The sequence below is a fragment of the Centroberyx affinis genome, unplaced genomic scaffold, assembly GCF_046629955.1.
Source record: "Centroberyx affinis isolate AG114_WGS23_722 - 3 ecotype Tasmania unplaced genomic scaffold, CSIRO-AGI_Caff_v1 ptg001696l_1, whole genome shotgun sequence".
Classification (NCBI taxonomy): Eukaryota; Metazoa; Chordata; class Actinopteri; order Beryciformes; family Berycidae; genus Centroberyx; species Centroberyx affinis.
Window position 1 is genome coordinate 98,831 of NW_027280112.1, and position 23,670 is coordinate 122,500.

Below are 23,670 nucleotides of genomic sequence, written 5' to 3' on the forward strand. Positions count from 1 at the left end.
AACAAAAAAAAAACAAAAAAAAACGTATATGTAAAAAGTGTATAAAAAAACATGCATCTAAAACATTGGAGACTTATTTCCAATTCTTCAACATAAAAAACCTGGTGGTACAGTAGTGGCAGCAGACATTAACATTATTAACTCCACTGAACCCCTGAAGGAAAACTTTGTCTTTTTTATTGTGTTGCTCAAGGACACTGCAGCAGCTGCCACATGACCTTTAACCCCGGCCTTCCTAGCAGTCTCCTTAAACAACTTTCTCCACCCTGTTGCGAACCATTTGCTGTATCTGGAGTCTAGAGCAGAGTCACTTAGAGGTTGGTGTCTGAGGCACATGCAGCCATTTCATAACACGATAACAGTCTGGTTAGTCAAAACGCTGCAGACAGTTGGCCCAAAACAAGCTGCATATTTTGCTACAATAGTCATAATCATGTCAATAATTTAAAACTCAGGGATAAAATAGCCTACATTTTCCTGACTTAAAGGAATATTGATAGTTTGGTAACACATTGATTACATTGGAGCGGACGTGCTGCGGTGTGCAGCCTGACATCAGTAGGCGTCGCTGTTTCACTCTAATGAACAGCTGGAGATCAGACCTGAAGGGATGCAGTGATCAGTGAACGTGTCAAACCAAACTCGCCTGTAATCTATAAAGCGTTATGGGGAACGATTGTGCTTATTCACTGTGCTTATACACTGAGTCCCTTTTCACTTGTGTCCAGTTTGCTGTCAGCAGTGAATTCTCAGGTTTATAAATTCAATATTCTGCAAACTATTCGACCACAAGTCATTTTTCTCAGATTAAAACCAAAACTATGGATTTGTGACACATTATCACATAGGCTTAATATTTGTGGCTTGCGGTATTTGCATCCCTCCCAGCGTCCCACCTCTTGCTCCCAATTACCAAAGGGGCCGGACCGCTAACCCCACTGCAGACTTCTGAATGGCTGGATCAGATGTCAATCACGGGGTCGCCCTGTAGTCTCCTGTTGGCGAATACAGTCCACACCAGAAGAAGTCAGAAAGTCAAATTTCACCAGGAGGACAAACGGGGAAGAGGAGTTTTATCCCGTTATTGTGAGTCTTCTGAACGCGCCACGCCATATGGTAATATTTTGTGATTTTCTAATATTTTGGGGCTTGCTCACCAGTATCGTTTTGTAGGAAAAGGTGGGTTAATTGGACTTGAAGACTTGTTGGCTCCTTTCTCCGGCTTTTTTTTTACGCGCTGTGCCAGTGCCGCTGTTTGCGCACCTGAGTCCGCTGTTCAGTTTGTGCTGCGGCAACATGAATTTAATCCATTTTTACCAGATGAACAACTAAAGTATGATGGTGACAGCGCAAACCGGTGACATACCTGGCGCGGGGAAACTTGGTAAACGCATAATGTGTCAGTATGGAATATCTGCAGTCCAGGTGTCATCAAGGAGAGCCGACGCGGTCTGATGTGGCCATCTGGAAGAGCGCACCAGTTTGATGCCAACTGGGATTTGACAGAACACAGGACTTTGGGATGCTGCCAGAGAAACATTTGTGAAACAATCTCCGGCTACTTTTACCTGGATTCAACACGGGCTTCCCAAAGCGATGGCTTCTGAGGTGGCGTGTGGACTGGTCTTCAGGTTACTGCTGCCGGTGTGTCTTGCAGCCGGTAAGTTTATGGATCTGCACTTTTTACGCATCTCAGTAACAGGCTGCCCGTGCGCCAGATGGGGTAGATATGTGTGGGAACTGGGGAAATTGATTGCAAGTCTATTAGGTCTATCCAATACCCATATTTACAGTATATAAAGTTAACTTGACATTTGACATTATCATAGGAATCATTATCCTTGCTTTAATTGCTGTTAGTTGGCGTAAAGCATTTTACTTTGGAACAAGGATGTAGTGATTCCATTTACCCACCTTTTTATTTGGGGAATTTTCACATCTTTTAGACTGACATAAATCTTGATGACATAAATTCATAATATACATCTTATAGCAAAACTAAACTGATGTAAAATATCTGAGGATATGGGTCTGTTCAGGGGGAAAAGCATACATTAATGCTTACCTGAAAATACAATTGAATTTTGTTTATATTGGTGGTTGTTTGCCTTGTGATTATCACAAGCTGGAGGTCACAGTTCACCCATCTTTTTTATTTTACCACCACATCACTGCTCAGGACTGTGAAATTAAACCCAAGTAAACGGGACAGACTGCACCTACACACCTACACTAAATTACAAAGCAGCGTCAAAGCGCCTTACCAGCATATGCTTCACCTGTCATGTTTAATTAGATTTTTTTTTTTTACTGAAGGAAAGACAGACGTAGACAAGAGAGCATTCAGTCACTGCAGTGTGCGTCAAAAGCAACCTTTCGGAGCCACCACACGCAGCATGGCAGGCTGTCAGACCGCGTGTATGGAAACGGACTGATAGGCCAGCCGTTTTTCTCCAGTGACATAAAGTGCATCGTTTCCTCTCTTCATAATGTTATTCTAATGCTGTAATAAGGCGCTGGGTGCCCTATTTTATTTTATCCAATCACAGGGTACCATTCTCATCTACTCTAATCATCTATTCTATTCTATTCTATTCTAGTCTATTCCACAGTATAAAAAGAGAAAACGGCGAGGTAGAGCTGGCCAAAGTCACTCATGCACTTTTACTATACTGATTACTATGTTTTATACTATATTAAATATACTAATATATTTTACTATTGCTATTTTACTAGTGACTACTACTATTTACTATACACTTTACTATACTATTTACTATAATGTACTTACTCTGTATTATGTATGTTATTATGCTGTTGTAACATTATCAGTTTGTTTGGTGTCCAGCTGGTTTCTGAGTTTTGCTGAGTAGGTATTAATGTCAGTGTCAGTTGTCTTTTTGGCTTCAATCTGACAGTGAACTTAGTGATTGCTAAACTGTTGGACTTGTGGACTTGCATGTTATTATTTTGAATGTTCACTTGTATGTTGTTATGTTTATATCAGGGCTACATAGTTTTGTGCTGTCTCTTTCCCCTGACCTTACTGGAGTCAGTGGAGTTGTTTCATTGTTCAGTGTTTTTTTCATTACAGCACTTTGTAACTTGGTTAAGAAAAGCGCTGCACAGATGTAGTTGTAATTACTGTGTTATTGAATGCCTTGTCTGATTCACTCCTTTGCTATGCAGATTCAGAGGATGAATCATACCTTATCAGCCTTTGCAGCTTATTTGGATTTGTCATGTAGGAGGTTTTAGATGGTTTCAAGTCCCTTTTGATGGGTTTTAAGGCTGGGTATTGGCAAGGACCTCACGATACGATACGTGTCACGATACATGGGTCACGATAAGATTGTATCATGATACATTGCGATACGATACATATTGCGATACATTGCAATACTCTACATAATTTACTGAAAATTTAAAAATAGAGCTGAAAATACAACTTGCTGTGTACCATTTGGGTAGTCTAATATGTACATCACATTATATTGATAACACAGCGGACAAATTGAGTCAAAACTATTTAATTCAAAGGGATTTGAGGGAAATTTAAGGACATTTTAAATCCGTTTAAAACATGAATAATTTTTTTTTATGTATTGATACAAGGGGCTGGAAAATCAGTACAGTATCATGGAAAAAAATACTGCAATATTCAGCTGTATCGATTTTTTTTGCACAGCCCTAGTTTTAAGCACACTGGAAAAGTCTCGTCAATCTCGGCAGCACTGATCTTATTAGTTACATCGCAGGAGAAGACACCCATCCGTTTGAATGGGAGTTTGTAGAGATGAGGTGCAGCTGAACCGAATCACACCTTGAACGCAGCCTCTATTAAGTGGAGTTCACTTTGTGTTTTAAGCTGTAGTTCTGTGGTAGGCCACAAGTGAAGATGATTAGCATCTAACTGCCAGTGAGGTTTCACTGTGGTATGTGTGACTTGGTAAGAGGAGGCTGACTTATGAGGCTGAGGTACTTTTAAAGCTAACAGCATCCAGCGGTGCTTTCTATAGAGAAGCCCCACTCAGTATGGCCATAATGCATCACTTGACAGTCCGACGCCCCCCTTTATTTCCAAAAGCAATTGTGAGGCCACGCATTGTCTCCATTAATTCGTGGAAAGTCGTTTTAACAGTATGAATTAATAATGCGGTTGTGAGGGAGAGAAGAATTGCCTTCCCGTTATCGTAAACATACCTTTAATATTTTATGTTTTTTCAAAGTGCAAATGAGCACTCGCCATTCACTGCAGCTGTAGACAGTAACCGACAGGATGAGGGGAAAGGTGGGAGTGAAAAGCGGGGAATGTATACAGGAACAGACAGAGTTAGGATGGACAGAAACAGACAGAAACAGTGCTGAAGTCTCTCTGGCTTCTCACCGCGCTCACAAGATATTTCTGTCATCAGCAGCTTCACCACTGGGTCATTTTCCTTAATGCTTCCTTTCTGCTTGTCAAACAGCTGAAAGTTTTCCAGTATCACACTTTAGATAATTGATTTTCTTATCAATGACACGCTCTGTTTGCATAGTAGAAGAGTAACATTTCAGTCACGGATCACAGCTTAATTCAAACTGAATGTAATTGATCTAAAGCAATTACCATCAGTCCATCAGCTCATAAACAGTCTAATACTGTAGATTAGTGTCTTTTTTTCTGTATTATCTGCAACACTGGTGGTTCTTGATTTCTTCTCTGTCCCTCTTTTTAGTCCCAGCTTTGGTTTTACTGCAGCTTGTAGCAATCATAGGAGGTCCGGTTTCTATTTTGATATTTTATTTTTGCAAAAGCACTAATTCTCTGCTTCAGGTCTTTCATTTTGTGTGTTTTGGGGTGAAAATGGGATAAAAAAGTATGGGTTTTTTTTCCCCCAGTTGTGGCCATTTTCTCGTTGTCGTGGCCCATCACTGCTGAATAAACACAGAGGAAACACCGCAGCACAGTAGATGCTATTTGACTCCAAACACCTACTGTATGTCTCCCTTATTGTATGTATCCAGTAGTGTAATATTTGCGGCTGTCCCTCGCTTTCTCGTGTCTCACTGAAAGACTTGTCTGGTGACGTTACATCGTCTCTGTTTCCTGTTGGCCATCTGACAGCACCTCTATTGAAAAGCGCACAACTGTTGGGCCCGTGTGTACACAGTTCCCTTACCACACACACACACACACACACACACACACAAATACACACAAATACACACATTTACAAACAGCTACAGTTTCTCTGATCAAACAGCCCGCTGGTTATGAGTTTATTCCCACAGTCTGGAGTATGAACACGGTTGTGAGAATCCACTTTACCAAATATCCGATAACACGCAGTGTGAAAGTACAAACAGGCCGGTCAGCCGGAGCGGTGTTGAGTCGGCAGGCTGCAGCAGATTAAAGTCACAGTACTGACTGAGGCAGACAAGAGGTGCCAAGTGACGTGCAGATGCTGAGCTGAAGGACACATCACCGGTCTGCTGGGAAGCGTGTGCTAGTAGGGTTTAGGGTCATTGTGTAGATTTATTTGTTTATTTATTTGGATCCCCAGTAGCCACCACCAAGGTAGCAACTACTCTTCCTGGGGTCCACACAAGTAAACATTACATCATAATGCAAATCAATAATGTATTTAAAATCCAAGGCAAAAAGAAACAGAAAATAACAACAATAACAACAAAAAAACAAGCAAACTACCAATAACAACAATAACAACAATGACAACAAGTACCCACACTATATCTAAATAGTCAGTAAAACATGTGATACAGCTCAGGAATGATAGTAGTATTAAAAACAGCATAGACATGACCAAGAAAATTCCTCATTAATGATCATATAGTCAGATATTATGAACCAAAACATGTCCTATTTGGAGAGGGGCTGGTGTTCTGTGCCATTTAAACTCTTTTTTAAAAACAGTTTTACTTGTTAAATGTGTAAAGATTTAAATGTGTAAAGATAGATGCTTTGCAGTTGCATCAAAAAATCTCCTAGCAACCACAGCTGGCGCCATCTTGGAGGTCCAGTAGAGAACTAGTTTTGTGAAAATAGTAGCCTAGCTAAAATAACAAGCAGGCAAAAGAGAGCAAAGGAGAAAAAGGGAGAAAAGGGAGAGCTGTGGTTTGGGTGTAGCTCAATTCAGTGACGTAACAAGTAAAAGTAAGTAGTCTGATAAGGTAGATTTGTTTCCAAGATTACTGTTACACAGAAAACTGCTCTGTCTTTAGCCCTAGCTTGTTTGGTGCTAACTCTACTCCAAAGTTAGGCTACTAAATTGAAGTCAGCTCAATTAACATAAACAAACAGTTAATTTTTGGCTTTGGTAGCTAGCTGACTAGCCAGGGTGGTGGAAGAAGTACTGAGATCTTTCACTTAAGTAAAAGTAGCAATACAACAATGTAAAGATACTCCATTACAAGTAAAAGTCCTGCATTCAAAATCTTACTTAAGTAAAAGTACATAAGTATTGGCAGCAAAATGTACTTAGAGTATCAAAGTAAACATACTCATTATGCAAACTGTCCCCATTTAGAGAGTTATATTTTTCATAAATTATTGGAATATTAATACTGATTTATTGACATACATGTACATGTAAGCAGAATTTTAAAGTTGTCAACATGAAGCTAATCTTAACAATTTAGCTATACTTGTGGGTAGTCTAATCTATAACAATGCTATTTTATAGTTATTTTATAAAGATGATCAAATGTTTTAAATATAAAATATTGATCTGAAAAGTAACTAACTTTAGCTGTGAAATAAGTGTAATGGAGTAAAAAGTACAATATTTCCTTCTAAAATGTAGTGGAATATAAGTACAAAGTAGCATAAAATGGGAAATACTCAAGTAAAGTACAAGTACCTCAAAATTGTACTTAAGTACAGTACTTGAGTAAATGTACTTAGTTACTTTCCACCACTGCCAGTAGGCTAATTTACCAAAACCAGCCCCTACTAAAGCTAGCTTCTACTAGATATGTTAGCTAGTGCGCAAATCAGATGTCTTAACAACAAGATTTTCAAAATTACCTAAACACAAAATAAATCAGATATATCAGTGGCTAAATAAGTTCCCAGCCAAAAACAGTACAGAAATTGAACACTTTACATTTACAAAATTAGCTGCCAGAGGATGCATTACCCTGCCTGAAAGCCTCTATTTACCCCCAAAAGTGTTTTTGTTCATTAAAATCAAGGTGGGAAATTAACAGCAGCTCCAATCCAAATGCTGGCAAGTTTTGGATGTGGCTGCTAAGTTTGCTGACTCTGCCAGACATCCGTCAGCCACTTTGACCTGTGGATGAGAAAGTTAGTTTTGTGCTGTGATTAAAACAGTAAACCTCTTCACTGTGCTGGTACACACATCATGCGGTGAGCTGTCTATTATTTTGTTTGGAGGAGTTTAAATTCCTCTGCTATCTCTCGGTGCCTGGTCCGGCCCGACACCGCACCTTCTTATCTTCTATCATGACATTTATGTTCTAGTCTTTAAATCAGTTGGACCTCATTTCAATACCAGATTTAAGGCTGGGTGACTTTTCTCTGCTGAGGCTTTGTGTGCTAAAATAATAGCTCTTACTGAGAGAGACAAAGACTTGATTCAGCGGTAAATGGGGATTTTGCAGTAATCTGATGTCTGAAAACAACGGCAGTTTATTTTCGTTCCTTGTGTAAAAATCCTCAGATGGTGAGTCACACAGAGAAGCCAAACGGTCAGGCAGACTGCGGTCAAGTGTCTGCAGGCTAGCAGCTGGAGCAGAGTCATAGACTGGTGCAGATAGATAGACAAGTGCTATCTGTGTCTCCAGATAGTGCAGATACAACCGGACAGCTTTGGCTTTGAAAGTCTGAACAGACAAATAATGGGGCAACAGACTCCAGACTGCAGATCTGGGCAAAATGGGAGAGTTTACAGCTTATTTATTGACACATTTAAAGATGCTGAAACACAAAGAGGGGGAAAAATAGAGATGTTGCCGAGAAAAGAATTAAGATTGTGAGTTAATCCCTCCCCATCCTCCCTAAGAGGCTTATAAAAGCATCTGACCTAGACGCTGAAAATGCTTGAAAAGGAAAAGAAAATGACAAACAATTGTGATGAATGCTCATTTACTCTTATTCTCCCCCTGATGCGTCCACATTCAAGGCTGTTGGACCGTCTGGCACGTCCAGCGTACGCACAATACTCGAAACTTTATTCACATTGACATCTACACATGTTTGTGGTTTGCCCTGAGATGAAAGCCCGACCACGTCTGCCGTATAATAGCTTTTGTTTGCCCTTTTCATTGGTCTGTGTGAGGATAGAGAAAGTTCTGGGAGGTTGGCTGAGGGCTTGTGCCGCAGCAAGGGAAAAGGGTGAGCCAAGTCAAATGTCAATGAATAGGTCCATTGAGTGTGCAAAGATAAATAAAAGCACCATTTTCAGCAGTTATGTGTAATTTTTTTCAGTAGTTCAAGACCAGTAGGTGCCCAGACCGGCCGGTGTCTCTGACTTTAGGCGGTAACTTAAGCAGCGGACCTGGTTGTAAACTCCCTGCTTGTTGATACAACCGCAATGAGAAATTTTGGGAGGTCAGACTATGTGTCCGCATTTCTATGAAGTTACTGTGTACTTCCCTCCCTGCCCTCTACCTCCTCCTGACCTAGAAATATTCAAAGAAATGTAAGACGTGTAGGGCTTATCGCATATTTTCTGCATACCAGTAGTTCTTCAGGAAGGTTTGGGAGACCATGAGTGTTGTGTGCATTCATAGCAAAAGACAGTAAAGGTTGTATGATTTGGGCTGATTTTACAACTGCAACAAAAAAAATCTGTAGTCATTTAGTCTCATATTCAGCCTTCAAATCTTTTTTTTCTTAAACCAAAAGAAAAAAAATCTGCCAGTGAGGTGAAATAGCTCCACTTGTTTCCAATGCAGATTCACTTTTTTCAGGAGTTTTCTAGAAATGAGTGTCAGTATCTTGAAACAAGTCATAAAAAGGCAGATAAAATTATTGAAACAAATTGATTGTGCATTGGAAACAAGTGCAATTATCTAATGCCATTGGCAGATTTTTGGAGATAATTCTGAATAATTCTGCAGTGTGAGGTTCTATGGTTCTTCATGTGAAGGCTTCAGTAGTGAAGTGAGTGTTCAGTAAAGTGCGGTTTGTTTTGGAAGCGTTTATTGATGTTTCAGTCAGCAGGTGATGTGAGCCGCTTAACGGGTAAAAGCCCTAATCAGGGCAGATGGTCAGTCTGACCGGGATGGGTGAGGTGGGCTATGGATCAATACATCAATTAACGGTTTTGTAAGTCACGTTAGCACTTAAAACATTTTAGCTTTCATCATCGTGTTCGGCTCCAAAGACCTCTTCACGTGCCTGGATGGGGGTGGAGGGTGTGTGTATGTTTGGGAATGGGTGTGTGTGTGAGTGTCTGTTTGTGTGTGTGTTTGGGAATGGGTGGGGGGGCGGAGAAGAGGAGGGAAAGCGAAGTTACATAATCCCATATCATGTGTAATGACATACTGTATCCTAAATTGTGACAACAGTACATCAAAGTCAAAGCCTGTCTGAATTCAAAGCAGAGAAAATTTAATGATTCATAAGTTATTGAATGTTTTTTTTTATTTACTTAAAGTAATGTTGTTATTGCCCAAAGAACTGAGGAAATAGTGTCTGTGTCTCATGTTTGTCTGTACTATCATTGTAACAAAATTCAGCATTATCATTTGATTTAGCCAGTTAACTTTTAGCAATGAATTGAATTGAATTGAATAGAATTTAATTAGAAAATAAAATCACATCACCCTTAGGCCTTCCCAAACCAAGGGGTTCAGAGTGTAGGAAATGCAAAAATAAATGAAAATTAAAAAAAGTTAAAATGCAGGTTTGAATATTAGTCATCAAATCTTGTTTCGGTCCTTGAACATACTATAAACACTAAAACCAAACGGCTAGGTCGAGTCAGGTGAACCCACCAGATAATGGTCGTGACATTTCACACTCTTCCACCATGTGGCTTTGTTTAATTTAAAGTTTTGGCAACCAGAAGTCACTTTCCTGTTTTCCAAACTCAGAGTTACATCATGCTTTTTAGGGGCATCTGGTGCGTGACGCCACTCTGTTCCAAGATTCGGGTTGGGGAGATTTTGGTTTGCCGATTTTTAATAATAAAAGGGTAAAACTGAACCGGTTGCAATAAAGCTCTCAGTCCATGAAATGCTATCGGATTTTTGTGAAATGAAATCTCCTCATGTGATGTAAAGCTGTACTTTGTGAGGCATTATACAGCAGTGTGAGGCAGAGCTGACCGCAGGCGGCCGATACACTCATAGCTTCCTCCTGTTATTATCGTGATTGACCTCAGTCAGTTAATTGTCTCTCTGTGCGTTAACACCCAAAGGACTGTCGGGTATTCATCAAGAGGATGCTGCGGTTATTGTATTTCAAACCAAACGTCAAGTCCCTGTGTGATTCAATCAAGTTTAGGCGCGATGAACTGACAACCAGGCTTGTGATTGTAAAGTCTGGTTAGAGAAGTGTTTTGGCTTTTTATTACAATGAGCAGGCTGACTGACTTTCACCTCAGATCTATTTCTCTGTAGCTGATCTCAGTGACGGCTCCTGAACCAGCAGCTTATTACCGCTTCACTGCCAGCCTCTCTACTTTATTTACTGTTAGAAGTTATGCAATGCAGTGCAGCACACAAAACAATACAATCACAAATTCAACTGGTAGTATTTTACTGTGATGTTAGATATTTGGAGGTGAATGTTCATGTTTGGTATGGTTTCTGTTATTGTTTATTATGGGCTCTGCTCACTGATGAAAAGCTTAACTGTTTAATCTGTTTGTGTCTTTGTTTCTGCAGCTTGCCTGTTCAGGTACAATGGCCTGTCCTTCGTCTACCTCATCTATCTCCTGCTTATTCCACTCTTCGCGGAGCCCACAAGCACAACCATGCAGGGTAAGGTCCAATTCTCTTTAAAGTATTCTTTATCACGTATTCGATAGCTTTAGCCTGTCCATCGCCTGGAGAATCAGTCTGTTTCCCAAAAACCCCTCAATATTGTTCTCTGTGTAATATAAACCAGTCCTCCTCCACAGGACTTTAATTTCCTTGAGATGAGGATGGATTTGGCATAGAGTTCGGTCCATGAAAGGTAATTTCGGCTAGCGTGGGCATGGGTCCATCTGCAATAATAAAAATGATCCATGACTAGCCAGGTCGGAGATGGAAAGGTATGATCCATTAGGACCAAATCCAAACCAGAAGTCCAGTTGATGCAGATTGTTAGGCAAAGCAGTTAAGGCTCAGGTTTAGGTGTAGTTTATTTGCACATACCTGTACATACAAAAGGTAAAAACACAACAAAAAGAGAAGAAAAAAGGAAACGCAAGCTGTGCAGTCGAGACAAAGAAACTCCAAGGAGCTTATAAAAATTAGAGAAAAAGATTTAGCAAACGTTTGGGATGAGGACTGTTTTTTGAAAATGGCTGACCAGTGTAATTATCAAAGGACGATAGAAAAATATCTCCTGAGGCTCTACTGGTTCTTTAGGTGGTTTTTATTTAGTAATACCATGATCTAAGTGCATTTGACAAGGGATATTAGTTAATGCAGCCGAGGAGAAGCTTGAGGTGAAGCGTGGTATTTAGCTTTTTTTGAAAGTTTGATTTAAAAAATAATTTACTAAATGACCACCATCCTCAAACCCAGCGTCAGCATCCACATCATCCTTTGATGTAGGTATGTGTAGCGGTCAGCCATCTTCTAAAAAAATGCAAATGAGAATCAGCCTCTGAGGGTTATGAGAAGTGACTGAGGTGGCTGTTCTCTTTACGGGCCGATGAGTGTGGGATTGCGGTTGGGAAGGAGAGCTTGACGGAGTTCAGCCTCGCCGCTCTGCACCTCCCTCACCGCAAAATACTAAACGGCACGCCTCCCACACCGCTCATATTATAGGGGTTTCTGTAGGAGACCACATGCAGTGTTTAATAATACATAAAGCCATATCGGTGGAAGGAACAACATCCAGTCGGTGAGCTGTCTCTGCTCGTCTCCAGCTGAAATAACAATCAGGAAGTAAAGGAGGAGAGAGAGGAAGGGAGGAGAGGAGAGGAGAGAGTGGAGAAAGTGGACCACTTACGCTCTCATCAATAGTTAAAGAGAGAAGTCTTCTAGTAAAGCAAAATGTTCATGTCTCGGATAGCTGTTGACTTCAACCGTGGTTCAACGAATTCCAGTTATGTATGGTTTTACACAGTTTTTAAAGCTGCAGTAGGCAAGATGTTTATGTAAAGATGCACCCGCCTGCAACAGAGAAGTCCCATCCGCCCTAATTTAGACTGTAATTTTCCCGTATTTGCCCAAATTCAATTCTGACGTTGGGTATGGACGCTTCTCCGCCCACAAGAAGTACATTACATTACATTACAGTACATTACGTCATTTAGCAGACGCTTTTGTCCAAAACGAATTACAATAAGTAATAAGTGATGAATTGATAGTTAAAGAGGAACACCGGTTATCAACTGTAATATTACTGTAATACAACGTAATTGAAGAGACACTTCCGCCTGCTCACGCTCAGAAAGGTTTGGGATTGTTTTCCTGTGTTAGAAGCATTTATTGTTCACATAAGGAATTCAGACTGTGATTCAGAATGTATATTTAGATCACAGATTTTATTGCGACAGCTTAATTTAATAAGGAAGTCCAACTTAATTAAAAAAACATATCTTTTTCATGAGGGACTTCGCCTGTGAACTGAAGCTGACTTTGGTAGATTTCCACTAGGTTATGTTTACGTAACTTTTCCAGACACTATTGCGTGTACGTTGGAAGTTTGGATGATGTGGAAACATAAAAGAGGTGAATACATGTAAATTGCCACAGGCGTTGGCTGGTATTTGATCTTTCTGCTAGTGGGACGCCAGCCAGGACATGTACCATCTGTCTGCTGTCAGCGAGGAGGGATGCAGGCTGAGAGAGATACAGCATGAGGAGGATACAGTGAACTGGACTGTGGAGTAAACCATTACATGTAATAGGATTCCTGTAATCTGATTACAAAACACTGATACCTGCAATCATTACAGTTTTTTAAAACAAACCAAAATTATCAGATTACAGATACTTTTGAAAAATAGGTAATTAACTGTTGGATTACTCAAAATATTTTTAAAAATGCATTTTGATTTGGCACACAGCCATATTATTTTACATATAATTCTACTTGTACTTGAAGTAATTGCAGGTAATGATTCTAATAACATTATTCAAATGAGAGTATTGGAAATTGTCAGTTGTCCATTTAACTCCAGATACTATAGATTTTGGACGCAAGGTAATTCAAAAGCAATGACAAGTAGTTACATAACCAAATGGGATAATCCAATTAATTATGTCGCTGATTATAAATTGAAGCAGATAGCCAGTAATCTGTAGAGTTACATTTTGAAAGTAAGCTATATGTCACGCTCCTGGCTGTGACATATAGCATTTAAATTGTTCACTTCCTGTATTTGACATATTCAAACCTCCTATAGGCGTAGATACACACTGACAGCACAAACTTTAAAAATACACATCTAATCATGCACAGAGACACACTCTGCATTTTTGAATTGTACTAGTGGGAATTAGAAAAGGGATTGAGCTAAATTCAGTGCTTTGTTTTGATGGTCTGTTTCATTTTGCCTGTTGAATCTTAAAGGACATGCGGCATTTAAATCGGTATTGTTAATTTAAACCAGATGTAAAACATGAATAATTCATTAGGTGTAATTTTCTTTTAAAAGCCACACCAATGCAGTAAGCCCAAGGATACGTCAGTACAAGATTCCAGTCCTAACTGGAGAGGAACAATATCTTATGCAACCTGTTGTTGTTTGCGATTTCCTCGACTCGACGTCCCCTGAAGGCATTAAACTCTCAATGGACATTAACAAAATATAAACTGTCTCTGTCCCATATGGGTAATAGACATTTTAAGAGCCTGTAGATACTGTATGCCTTGTTGAATGGGCACTGACGTGACTATCTCCTCAGGGAGTCTTTCAGTATAGTTATATGAAAGTTGTATAAATATTTGATGTTGTAGCTGGTTTATCAGGTTTATGTATTAGTTTGCGGATCTAACAGATGGTATCTGGTTTTCACATATCACCTACTTTGGCTCAGTTTGTGCTTTTCTCTTATCAAACCCTTTTAAATGGTCTGAGACACTTTTTCTCCCTATTGCCAAATAGATAATTTTTCTCATTTGTAGGTTCTGGCATTGGTTTCCTCTGAGCGGCCAAATGATTGCATTGGTGTTCAAACCATTTCATTGGTCCTTTCAGAAACAATCGTCTGGCAAGACCGCATGGGTAAAGCAGGACTTTATAGTGTTGAATGGATAAGACTCAGACTCTCTGATTGATTAGGGAAAAAGCAGTGACTGTTAAATTCAAACTGAACAATGGCCTTTATTTTGGCGGCATTTAAAAGTACTCTAGGGATGGCATTTTGAGACTGAATAACGAAGAGAAGCGAAATGCTAATTCAGGATGAGTGTCACGCAACCAAGATAGATGGCAGTCGGACAACAAAAAAAAATCTGTTACAAATAGGAAACAAAGGGACAGAGCCAAAGCAGTTGCATTGTCCAGAGCCTGAGGACCAATTTGGGCCCAGAAGCTCACTAACAGTCCTCATACCTTTTATTTACAAGCATTGTTTTCCCTCTTTGTGAATGCCGAGGGAATTGCAATGGGAAATTAGCACAAATTGTTTTCACTTCAACATTTAACAAGCCTGCCATGGGCTGTTGTTGGGCGCATTTGATAAGGTTAGCCCACGATGGCCTGCTGCTCGGCAGTAGCACCTCACCTTAGCCAGGATATGGTGCCATACTATAGTAAAACTGCTAAGTGTTCCCCACAAGGATGCATTAAATTTAATGAGGCTGCACAGAGAGAGCTGGCCTGGTGGAGATGTTCCCCTGTGAAGAACCATTGGACCAAACCATGCTAATACATTGGACAATCTAATCTTTTTTTTAGGAAAGGGATGATTGTGGATAACAGGGGGTCACTGTCATTCTCTTATCAAAACAGAGGTGTCTCATTGCATTTTCCTTTCCCTGAGGATGAAAATGTTAATTTCCGCACTAAGAGGAGGTCTGAGAAAGCCTACTGTAGAGAATCATCACCATAACAACTCCTGAAATTATCCCAAATACCTGTAGGTGCACTATAAAATGACCATGTGTTGAACAGCTGTGGTAGCTCTTCAATCTGCCCTCATCCTTCCCATCCAGGATCAGTTAGATCCATGGCTTATGAGGACGGTTGCATTCTTTACTCACATTACAGGAAGGCACCGCTCCAATTCAGAACCCCTATATGTTATTCCTGTAGTCTCGGACTGTCAAGTTATTTGTGAATATGAACGACTCTCCCAAAGCCAGAAACCAGATAATCAAACTTGTGGTGTAATCAGGTGTAAAGTCTGGAGCTGCTCCTTACACAATGAATCAGAGCTTGGCTTTGTGGACCGCCAGAATGTTTATTTGAGGTTTCAAGCGAAATAAGCTTTGCTCTATAGCAGTGTTGCCAGTTCTGAACCACAATATGTGCCCTGATCCCCCGAAAATCCCCCTTGGGTGCTCTCCCGGTCAGCTTCACCGTCTTTCCCAATTCATTCTCTATGGAGCAGCTCTGGGCTTTATACCTGATGACAAAACAGGTGTGAGTCTTTGTTCTCTTGTTTTTGCTTTGGGAGAAAGTTTTCCAGGTTCGCAAATATTGATCGATCTCTTTTAGGAATAACATATAAGAATTCTTAAATTGAGTGGTATTCTCATTCAAAATGCCTTTAAAGTGGCAGCACTTTTAAAGAGGGAACAAAATTGTGTTTGTGTGTAAATCCTGGACAAAGCTCTCTGAGTCAAGGTCAACGAACCAGCAAAGAGACTTTTTTCTTTTGCACACAAATGGAATAACATATGGAAATTCTTAAACTGAGCGGTGTTACCCTTTACGTTGTGAACTCAGCGTGGTTGTCCTCCTCCCCAGGCCACACAGGGCGTCTGCTCCAGTCCCTGTGTTTCACCAGTATGACCTTCCTGCTGCTCCACATCATCTATCAGATCACCGTCAACAGCCTGCTGGCCGGGAACTCCATCGACTCCGACTTCAACTGTGAGTAGACTGTTGCCTTTCTGGTCAAGGCTGTAATGATAGTGGGGTTTGGCCATGTTGTAAATATAGAAATCACATTGCTTCACGGGCTAAACTCAGCTCAGCGTCCCAGAAAGGATCCATGAACGAAAGTCAGGAGGAATGCAGTTGATTGATTGATTTTGTGTTTTTTCAGTTGTTGTTACTGCGGTCTGCAAACCTTTTTAAAGGCATGCAAGAAGCAACCTGTATGTCTTGAGAAAGGTCTGCAGCTCTTAAAAGTCTTTTTTCCTTCTTGTTTCAGTTATCATGTGACACTTGACACTTTTCCACAGTAGCTTACCATGAGTGCATACAGTTTCAGTATGGGTGGTCCCAATGGGAATCAAACCCTGAACCCTGGCAGTGTTAGTACCAATTGAGAAAGCCATTTTTTGGGCTACATACTGTTTGAGCCCCCGTGTAGCTCAAAGACTTTTTATTTTTTATTTACCCACGTGTGTCCCATCCATCATATAGGTCGTTTTGTGCTGAAACTCTGACCTGAGGTATTGAAGGGGAGTCACAGGGTTGTGTATCACCAGGAAGGTGTAGCTTTTTCACAGCCTGAGGGAAAGTTTCCATCCAAAAAACGAAGTGAAGACATTGCTCCCTTCGCAGCAGTAGGGCAATACATTGAGGTAAACTATGCCCTCTAATAATAATTCAAAAACTATAGAAATATCCTCACTCTTATTACATTTTGTCACATAGTCTAGATTTATGAATATAACACATTCCTCGATTTAATTAGCTTCCTTGTGCCATATGGTACCTAGAAAAAATAAATGTCTTGCTGCCTGCTAAGAAAACACTGCAAGCTACTGACTGAGTGTTGGGAAGGTGTTAATAGTTGGCCTCGGGCTTCTCATGAAACTCAGTATCAAACTGTAAAATTTGAGTGTGTCTAGACGGGACAGACCCTGACCTTGTGTTCTAATGACTTGTACTTTCTAATGGAGGTAAAACTAATTTTCCACCATCGAAGCACAGCCATCATTACTCAAAAGGCAGAACAGACCTTATCGCCTCAGGCGAAAATGCACAGTGCACAGCTCAGAGTCAGCAGACTAAATATTGGCTCAAGAAAATCTTTATTACTGAGCTCTCAAGGGCCGCAGCTTTTGACGTATCAAACCGTGGTGTAATTTAGGAATATGATCCATGCAATTAGCAGCTTGCAGGGAAAACTGATCCAGTAGAAGACTGTATTTTATTTTATTTGTGGATTTGTTTTGAGTTCTATATATTTATATATTTTTTGTGTTTGGTTTATGCTTTATTTAGCTAAAAATAGATTTAGTTATTGGCAGATTTAGTATTAAATCATGAAACATCTATTAGTAAATATTTTCTAGAAGTACCATCCTCTATCGTTCCTGTTGCCATTTCTTGTATCATAAAGCTCCATCGGAGTGGCATTTATGAATAACATCCTTTGTAATTATCTGCAACATTTAACAGTGAAATCCCTGTTTGAGCCCTCAGCTGCTCAGAATTGTTTTACAGCTAGATCCTGGCTGTCATTAGACAATTAATGAGGCACATGGTGAAGAAATATAACATCAGACAGCCTTGAAGAAATGATTCATATTGCGCTAAAAAGAAAATAGAGACAAAGTAATTGTCCGTATCGTAAAGGAAGAACTGACAACCACATTTGTAAAGCACTTTTCTTAATAATGTTGCAAGTTTGGATAATACTATACAATACTAAAAAGAAACATCTGAAAACATCTTATTTGTGAGCCACTGTGAAGATCTGTGTAAATATTGTTGGGATTTCCTCTTCCTGGGGTTAATGTCATGCTATTTGGAGTTATTTTTATTTAACATATGAAACAGGAAGCCTAACATTACTCTTTGTCCCTTTGACATACTGCCTCTGCTCAACGAATAAACGCCTTATCTCAGGTTTCCATATCTGATATTTAGCCCCTCGACACCCTTTTCCTTTTGGCAACCGAGTATAAACAAGAAGTCCTCCTTTGCGCTGAGGCGGTTATCCTCCCCCTCAGATAACTTTATATCATTTCCTCCGTGTCTCTACTCGCTGGAGCCAAATAAGCCATTAGAGCAGTAAACTGAGTTGAGTATGAATGGGAAAACCCTTCCAGAAAGCTAACATCTCCAGCCGCCGCAGCAGGTCAGTGACTGGTCACCAGATGAGCCGGGCCTGGCTTCCTTTGGAGTCATCTGTCATTCCTCTGTGCTGACTCAACGTGGCTCGAGTTGCACTTGCAAATAATACGCGTTTTGTATTAATTTCCACGGAGTATCAGATGGGTGGATCTCATTACAGCAAAACACTTCAGATAGGATCAAGTTGTCAGTGACAGAAAGTATGCTGCACTGACTGACTTTCAAATACTTTCCTGTGATTGTCTAAACTTTTTGGCACTCATTGTCCTGCGTGGCAACCCCCCACCCATCTGGCGACTAAGCAGGTTAAAACAAACCATAAAAAGGAATTGCACATGCGATTTGACCCATGTCTAATGGCGATGGACATTTCACCAGCTCATAAGCAGTAAACGGCCTGGTGAATAGCCATTTTGGCTCCTGCGGGACACTTGGCAGTCCTCAGAAGCCCCTTTAGAAGTCGCTCCTTTGCGCTGACCTTTACCCCTCCCCCCCCGTATCCCCACCCACCCACACATATCCTCTCCACTGTTCTCCGAATGCGACACTGAATTCACTGAATTCTCCCTCGGTGTACAAATTGTCAGATAATAGTTATGACGTGCCGAAATCGTTGACGCTGCAAATCATCAGTCTCTGTGGAAAAGGGCAGCTGGCAACAGGCCCCAGAGACAGAAGAGAGAGTGCGAAAAGCGCTGCGGAGAGGTTAACGGCCCAGCAAGTACAAAAGGCGTTTTATGATGCTCACATAAAGTCTGACGACAGGTATTTTTGGTGCCTGGCTGGAGCAGAAGACGGCCTCGCCTCAACGAACACAACTTTTGTCGAAGTAACACCTTCCTCGCTGTACTCGGGCTCTCCCGTACTGTACAGCACAACGTTCCTCCTCACAGATCCTTATGGATGAGACTGGCCTGACTTCACCTCTGGAATTCCAAGTGCATGATCTCATGAGCAGGATGGATCTCCTCTTGCACCTGTAGGTTCAGTTTGGGCTGGGCGAAGTTAGGTGTTGCAGATGTTTGGACTCGGGCATTCCTGAAATAGCTCTGTTTTGCCTGTGGTCATTGTGCTGACATTTTGAGCTGAAGGGTTTCTATTTGAAGACTTAAAGGGGCATTAAGTAAGCTATGACCTCTATCAGCTTCTGTCGGCGACTAGAAGGAATTGCAACAACATTGATACGCCTTATCTCTTCCTACGCACTTCCTTCTGTCCCCTTGAGCTACGGGCCTGTAATTGACACAAACAATAAAGTCACATTTTCACAATAGAGACGAGTAAGGTAGCTAATTAGAGCAGAGATCCAACAGAAAAGTCTAGTGAAGATATCACGTTGAAATATACTGTACTGTAATAATAATACTGCTTTGTCTTCTGCTGTTTTGGCTTGAGACTAAGGCTTTTTAGCTTTCGTAGCTGAAATGTATGGAGATGCCGCTCAGTCACTTATAGCACCCTCTTCCATCGTTGTGCTGTTGAAATGGGGTTTGGGAGTGTCTTGATATGCCAACGGGTGAGGAGTTGTTGTTCTAAAACAGAGTACGGGCCAGAAAGTGAGTTTTGAAAGCGAAAAATCTCAGCACCTGCCCTTATTAACTTAACACAGATATATTACGGTCATTCTGTGCTATAGGGAAAGTAAAAAAATGTTTTAGCACACACAACATTTGATTTAACTATCCCTTGTGCTTGTGAGGGTGAGCACCTATGTAGAAGCCTGGCTTGGATGTTGGAGGAATGGGAAGTGGGTGAAGGTGTGATCAAGTGTGCTCCCCCCATCACAGATGTTTTGTGACATTAGGATCACAATTTCTCATCACATTTCTGTTGCTCAACACTAATCAAAACTATACTCCTCTACTCTATTCCTTCCCAAAACAGACATTTCTATTATTTGCTGACATGGGGATTTGGACACTTTGGACACTTTGCCCTTACCTTTTAAGGACAGGACAGTCACCCTGCTATTTATGGGTTTATAAAATAAAATACAATTTTAGTTTATAAAAGTTAGTTTAATTTTATACAGTTTATAAAATCTGTCAATAACCAGGCCGCTGTTTTGCCACTGATGAGTAATACTGTAACACAAAAGTTTTGTTCTGAGAGTCCATTACTCCTCTGACCCACCTTGACTGGAATTCCTGTTCCTATGACTCATTTCTTATTGGAAATTTGGGGTGTGTCATCTATGAGAAGATTCTATTAAGATTATACTTTAACAGGATATTTACTGCTGTAGAAATGCATTATCTCCCATTTGCATATGAAGCTTTTTGTTCCAAAATGAGATATCCAGCATTTGAACAAAAGTAACACCTTCTCTCACATAAAGATTAATGGTACCTTTTAAAGGATAGTAGCTAACATAAATCCATGGTTGAAAAAAAATATCTCTTTTACAGCCTGAATCCTCTGTATTTTAGAGATATTGAATGATGAACTTCAGGTAATGATCTTCTTTTCCCCCAAAATTGATGTGTAACATTTTGGAATAGAAGTCTTATACTGTTTTGACAAGAATTGGTGTTGAAAGGGTTTTGTTTTTAAGCTTTACAATCTGCAACAAATGGTTTGGGTTTGTCCACTTGCAGATAAAGACGTCCTGATGAAACACTTTGTCTAATGTCTGTGTTGAGCGCTGTCAGTGAAGTGTGTCTCAACATCTTCACACTCCTCACTCCTCGCTCTTTAGACCAGAACCTCCAGCACTATAGCCGCTCAACACCTAATTAGCCGCCTAATAAACTGACAAAACACCCTGCCATATCGATGTGTCACTGAGACAAGATTCTCAAGACCCAAACTGATGTTATGTTTGTCTTGGCAATGGAACAAAGGCCAATCAGCCTTTGGCAATTCCTTCAATGTGTGAGTTGAATACCTGGAAATGTCGCTTTGAGCTCTGGAGTGACGTTCAGGAACACTTCAACCAGTTCAAGGGGGGGGAACAAAGATCATGTGAAATATTTTATTTTCTTGTTTGTACATTTAGGGTATCCCTACAGTGCTCACCAAAAGAGTTTTGTTCTAAGATGAAATATGAAAAAATGATTCCTACTTTTACAAAATGATTTAAAACAAGTTATGTAGCTTTTTAAAGGATGGTAGATGATCTAAGTCCTTGCCAAAAAAAGTAATAAAACATTTACAGACTGGATCTGGATTCTCTATAAATATTCTCTCTATATTTGCTATCAACACCTAATCTTTATCTATGTTATATATATGTTCCAATATATTGTTTTGGAAATGAACTCCTCTTGCTAATACTCAGCTAATAGTTATATGACAGTTGTGCTCATTGACCACCCATATAGAACTATTTTTGATATTCATATGAAGTGACTATTTATGTTATTAAGTGTTATGCCAGGGGTTATGCTGCATTTCTTTACCCAACAATATTAATATTCAATAAATGTCTTCCTGTGTTTTTGCCCAGGTTCCATGTGGGAGAAATCAATAAGGCAAATTGGCTTTGAGAGGTAAGACATTGATGATATTCCATCTCCATCCCTCATCACTACCACAACAAAAGTGTTCAGTGCACTAACATGTAAAACTGATAATGATATTGCAACATATTTTGACAACACACTCATTAGAGTTTTCTGTGAATCACTTGGCAGTACTGAAGATAGGCTTTAGCTTGATGAGAGCCAGAACACGAATCCTTTGGAGAGCAGAGTAAAAAAAAAAAAAAAAAAATGTTTCTGACTTACATCTTCCCTGACGATCATGCAGCATAAAGTGTGTGACTGTGGGCTTTGTTTAACTGAGCATGAAGCCTTTTCCCAGTCGGCCAATCCAGACACCGTCGCTTTCAGGAAATGATTCTGGACTCAGCCCAGTGACTGTGGGCTGATGAAAGTAAAGGTCAGCAATATCACGACCCATACAGGACGATGATGGCATTGATGCTTCATTCTTAAAGGGACAAAATGTCTGCTCTGTTCAAAACCAACAGTAAAAGCCTTTGGAGTTGCAATTCTATGTAAAGATTTTGAAAGATCATACATGTGGTTCTTACCTGGATGATATAAGAGCAGAATCTTCCAGTATATTTACAAGTAGTATTTTACAAAGTGTCCTAAATATAGCACCACCGCAACAACATTAAAAAACACTTTTTGCATCTGGCCCGTCACCTGACAGGGTTTGTAAACGCCCCCAACCTGTCCCTCTGCGATTTCCTTGATGAACGCCAAACCTGATTACGCCTGACAATCAGTTGACAGGCCTATTTTTCAAAGCCTTTGCTGCCGTATCTGTCTTCCCCCCCCACACCCTGCACCCCCACCCACCCCCCACTCCACCCCCTAGTGATCGTATTAAATGTGGTTTCCTGAGTACGGGAATGTCCAAACTCAGCCACGTCCTTTTTCCAGTACTCAGCAGCCCTCCGTGGATAGTGTACTGTAAGTGGCGGAAGCTGAGCTGTAAACAATTTATCTCCCCCCCCCCCCGCATTTACCTGTTGGTGTTGAGGAACATATACATATATATTTATAAGTGCAGCTATGTCTGCATGTGCTATACAGGCGGATGCTTTCTCCTGTTTCCTGGCCTGTATGGAAGAGATGCTGTAGGATGTTCCATTAACCTTAAAGATGCAGACAGGATCTAAAGTCAGATGTATAGGGATCTAATGAGTATTCCCAGCTGTTGTGTATCTTTTCAAGGAGAGACTCACTCTGTCTCCTCAAGCCTGACCTTCTCAAACCCTTACTGAATACCAAATATTTGTATGGTTTTGAACATATTTTGTGGTTTGCATATTTGTAGTTTTGAGCTCAGGCTGCATGATTGATTCCCGCTGTGGCCCTTATAGACAGTGAAGACGGGTTTTACCACCGCTAATGTTATTGTAATACATCTCATGTGATAAGCAAGGGAAACTACGAGTCATAACAGTTACTGGCTCAACCCTGTCTGGCACTGAGGATTTCCATCTCTTTCATCCATGTGAGAATATGATGCACGGAGCTTCACAACAATAAAGCAGGCATCACATGGAAACAGACGCCCTTGATTAGATTAAACTCGCCAACGGGAGCCAAAGAGCCGACTATTTATCTGAATGTGCGTTTTCCATTGTGTTGATTAGCACTTGGTTTTCAACTTGTTAACTTTTACGGGCTTTTTTCATCCACTCAAGGCCAAAGTGAGATTGGTTCTGGTGTTGCTGCTCTTTGAAATAGCCAGTTGTTTATGTCACGATCCAAAGATTTGTTCAGATTTCTCTGTGCAACCTGTGCCGCGAAATCATGAGTGTTTTGTTTATTGTAAACAGTTTAATTACACTTGGAGAACAGCTTGAAATATA

The 23,670-nt window shown here is 40.4% G+C and overlaps 1 protein-coding gene across 1 annotated transcript in view; it reads left to right on the top strand.

Moving 5' to 3' along the window:
- Positions 1 to 1,578: 1,578 nt before the first annotated feature.
- LOC139651643 (piezo-type mechanosensitive ion channel component 2) overlaps positions 1,579 to 23,670 on the top strand; it is an 81,772-nt gene continuing 59,680 nt past the window's right edge. The window contains exons 1-4 of the mRNA XM_071528644.1: positions 1,579 to 1,660; positions 10,861 to 10,956; positions 16,053 to 16,178; positions 21,787 to 21,829. Of these exons, the coding sequence (XP_071384745.1) occupies positions 1,597 to 1,660; positions 10,861 to 10,956; positions 16,053 to 16,178; positions 21,787 to 21,829 (329 nt within the window). The 5' untranslated portion in view covers positions 1,579 to 1,596. The remainder of the gene's footprint in view (positions 1,661 to 10,860; positions 10,957 to 16,052; positions 16,179 to 21,786; positions 21,830 to 23,670) is intronic.